This window comes from Centruroides sculpturatus, unplaced genomic scaffold, assembly GCF_000671375.1.
Source record: "Centruroides sculpturatus isolate CEXI.00-Female unplaced genomic scaffold, Cexi_2.0 scaffold871, whole genome shotgun sequence".
NCBI lineage: Eukaryota > Metazoa > Arthropoda > Arachnida > Scorpiones > Buthidae > Centruroides > Centruroides sculpturatus.
This window is the reverse complement of record NW_019385033.1, coordinates 1-3,988: the sequence shown is the minus strand read 5'-3', so window position 1 is coordinate 3,988 and position 3,988 is coordinate 1. Positions and strand designations below refer to the sequence as shown.

Below are 3,988 nucleotides of genomic sequence, written 5' to 3'. Positions count from 1 at the left end.
TAAAATAATCATGTTACAATTATTAATACTCTAATTTGCAGATAACTGGAGATGTTACTTCCGTTTATAACCGAAATTAAATTAAGAACAAATTAATCTTAATTTTTTATTTAGAAAATGTAAAAGAAACTGTTGTGGAATTTTTATAACTAATAATTATAATATAAATATTGTATTATCCCCGATATAACAGGAAACTAATTCCTTTATACAATAAAAGTTGAATGATTGATTGATATAATCTTATATCTCATTTAACACAAAATTTTATACTTTTATTCACTTAATTAAATTAAAATAATTATTTAGATTAATCGTAAAATATATAAAAAATTTCTCTGAGAAAAATTTAATTCCTAAAATATTTTCCAGAAATTTCTCTTTTATAGTATGCCATAGGAAATTGTTTTAAAAAATTATGGTCATATATATTAAAATTATTTTAGGTAATCATATATATTTAAATAAAGTAAAATAAAGAAAACAATATAATATTAAATTAGAGAATATACAAAACAATTTAAAGTTTATTATTATATACATTCATACTTTTTATCTTTAAATGTTTCAGCTTAATATACAAAAACATACTTAAAAAATAATCTCGTAACAATACCAAATACTTATCCTTTTGCATAAGATTATTCAAGATTTTCAGTCGGAATNAAATTTGACACTGATGAGTCATTGTTTACACAGCTGGATGACCTTGAGAACATCTGGTCTCGGATTTCCCGGGACATTCTCATAGACGTCTCGGGAGGACAAGGGTTTAAAGTAGAGTGAATACTAGCTGTCCGTATATTTTTAAATATTTTTAAAAAATTTAAATTTTTATTTCAATTTCCGACCCCCCGACTTAATTAAACGTATATATAATTAAATATATTAATTAAAAAAATTAAAAAACTATTGGAGATCGTTTTTGATATCAGAAAGTAGCTTTAAATAACTTTACGGAAGTAAAATCCGTGCACTACAACTTTAGAATGATTAATTAAATTTGATAAAAAAATCCCATTAAAAAACAATCGTGCGTCATTAAAGGTAAATTAAAATCGCGATAAACTTTTTTCGCGCGGGTAAAAATTTTTGAAAAAATTTGGAGACAAAAAACATTCCAAAAATCCAAAAAAATATTTTTTTTGGGGAGCCGAAAGAACCGAGTTTTCTGTAACGCTATGTAACCTGCCCCAGTTATGTAGTTGTCGGGCGAATAACTAAAGGGGTCAAATATATGAAATATCTTCAATATAGTTTAATTAACTAAATTAAATAATTTTTTCATACCTCCATCTATAGAAAACTGCAATAAAATACTTTGATTTCTATATAAAGCATCAATGCATGCAATTCCATCTCCACTTCCACCAAGATGAGCAATATATTGAATGAATCTATAAATTGAAAACTATATAAATTTTTACATAACATTGCATGAAATAATTCAATAAATTAAACAGAAAAATACATACTTTGCATCTCTTAAATCCATATCTGTTGTTTCTAATATCCTCAATCCCCATCCACTAAATGTAATAGACATACCTTCTATCAAAGATTGACAAGGATAATCTATTTTACCACCAAATATTTGGGACCAATAGGTGGTGTCAATTTTTGGATAATTGAATGTGTCTTTAAAATATTTCTAAAAATATCAAAACCATTATTTAAATTTTTTTAAAACTCAAAAATATTAAATGCAAGTTTTAAAACATTAATGTTTTANCATACTTTTTCAGTCCCACACTCATTTAGACATCTGATAAGTCAACTGGCCCTCCTGAAAAAATTAAGTTCACAGCACACAGCTTAACGTCTTAGCAGAATCCAATTTTGCATATTCTCACCTTTCATTCATGTATTATTTGCAGCAAGTGTTTCACATTTCTGTTATAAATGAGTATTCAAAACATAACAATGCTTATGCTGAAGGAAAAATATAAACTTGTATCTGAATTTGAATGTAATAAAACTTTGCAAACCGAATTTGCAAAACAAGAAAACCTTCCAAGAACAACATTAGAATTCTGGAAAAAAAGAGGAAATTAAAAAACTTTTTGTTGAGTCTTTGTCATGGATATCTTGAAAATGCCAGAGAAAGTTGACATATCTTGAAAATGCCAGAGAAAGATGTCAAAGATGCTCTGGAATGTTGGCTAAAGCAAATTTGTTCATCAAATCTTCCTGTTTCAGGACCAACTCTAAAACAAAATGCAATGGAAATCACTGAGTTACTTGGAGTAGAAACCAACATTAGTGCCAGTGATGGATGGTCAGAGAGATACATTGCATGTACTGTATAAAGTACTACTTATTTTTCTAATTGTAGTTTTGTGGTTTTTTCAACTTTGTTTTAGTCATTATATCGGATAACTTGAAACATTTCCACTTCCCCTGGGGTGTTGACTTATGTGGACTTGACTGTAATAACAGAATTCAATAAAGAATTCTAGTCAATAATAATCAACTGTTTTTGCAGCATCCATCATCAAATTCTAAGCATAATTAAAATCTTTGACTTTTCTGTTCAATTAATTTTTAAATTTAACAGTTTTTAAATGTGAAAGTTTTTAAACACATAACTCATAACATCTATGATAAAACAGAACTATCTTAGTATCAGTTCTGTTTAATACAAAAACAAGTGTACTATACTAGATAAAGGTACTGTGGTAATTTCTTATATTAAAATTTCTCAATCTCATTTCAAATTATTCATAAATTATCATCAATTGAATTAGCAAGAGAAGCTAGAGATGCTATTGGCTTTCCCCATAGAAATATTCCTGTTTTGCAAAATTTTATGAGTTGTAGATTGTTTTGATAAGTGGTTGGATAATCTTTTATTGACTTTGCCAGTCTGTAATATTAATGTTTATCTTAGTAAAAATAAAACATTTTAAATTGCTTATTAAATTTTTTATTTTATATTTAAATTTATTATTTTATACTTAAATTTTACAAATTTATGCATGAGAAAGTATTATTGAAATATATTTTTATCATTACTTGGATTTAGCTAATCCAGTTAAAGGAATGGTAATTCTTTGCCATTTCATAGGTGCTTGATATATTGATGGAAACTGTGCAACTCCTGAAAATCCAGGATCAGATGGTAAAAACTGAGGAGTAACATAATGCCATGTTTGTCCAAAATCAATTGAAAATTCTAATTTGACAGGTATTATTGGATCATTCCATGAAGCATTGCATCCTAAAGATATCTGAAAAATATAAAATATATACATACCACATCATCCAAATCTAATGTAGTCCCAAAAATAGTTCAAAATACAAAGAATTTGGATATTGGGAAATGTTTCCTATTATTTCTTATAGAAATATTCTAACTTATTCTTTGCCTGTTCTAATAACTTGAATCAATTTCACCTGATAGTGAAATTGATTAAAGTTATTCATTTTTCATTAAGGTATTGCTTATATTTAGATAAAATTTTGATATTAATTAATTAAAAATTAGCCTTAACATATTCTGAAATTATTTGACTTTTCAGATTTATATTTAATAAATAAGATTTGTGATTTAGTTTGTATCATATTTTTACTAGAACATTATAAAATAAAAAAAAGTATTAATGTTTAATAAAACTTAAGTACAGTGTTAGAACTTACTATATTTGCTGTTACATTTCTACAATACTCTCCAGAATATCCTTTATCACATTTACATTGGAATTTATAACAGGAACCATGTCCAAAACAATTATATTTACAGGCTGGACCAATGTAAATATCTTTTATACCCCAATTATGTGAAACTGAAAGTTCTTGAGTTGCTTCTTGATTCCAATGAAAACGAGTCCATCTATTAAAAATAAATACTGTATAAAATTACATATTCATCTTAGTATGTTCTATGTATACTAAAAGCTAAAATTCTATATTTTTGTTAAATAAAAGAATATATGAAAAAAAATGAAGAAACCTTGTGTTTTCTACTATTAACCTATTGTGAAAATTA

The 3,988-nt window shown here is 26.0% G+C and overlaps 1 protein-coding gene across 1 annotated transcript; it reads right to left on the bottom strand.

Annotated features, from left to right (window-relative positions):
- Window positions 1–1,240: 1,240 nt before the first annotated feature.
- Window positions 1,241–3,848, bottom strand: LOC111633679 (reelin-like; the record flags this gene model as incomplete). The annotated part of the gene is made up of 3 exons (XM_023378292.1): window positions 1,241–1,397; window positions 1,476–1,651; window positions 3,640–3,848. Coding segments are annotated over 3 exons (524 nt in total), but the record flags the coding sequence as incomplete, so codon positions are not given.
- Window positions 3,849–3,988: the final 140 nt, after the last annotated feature.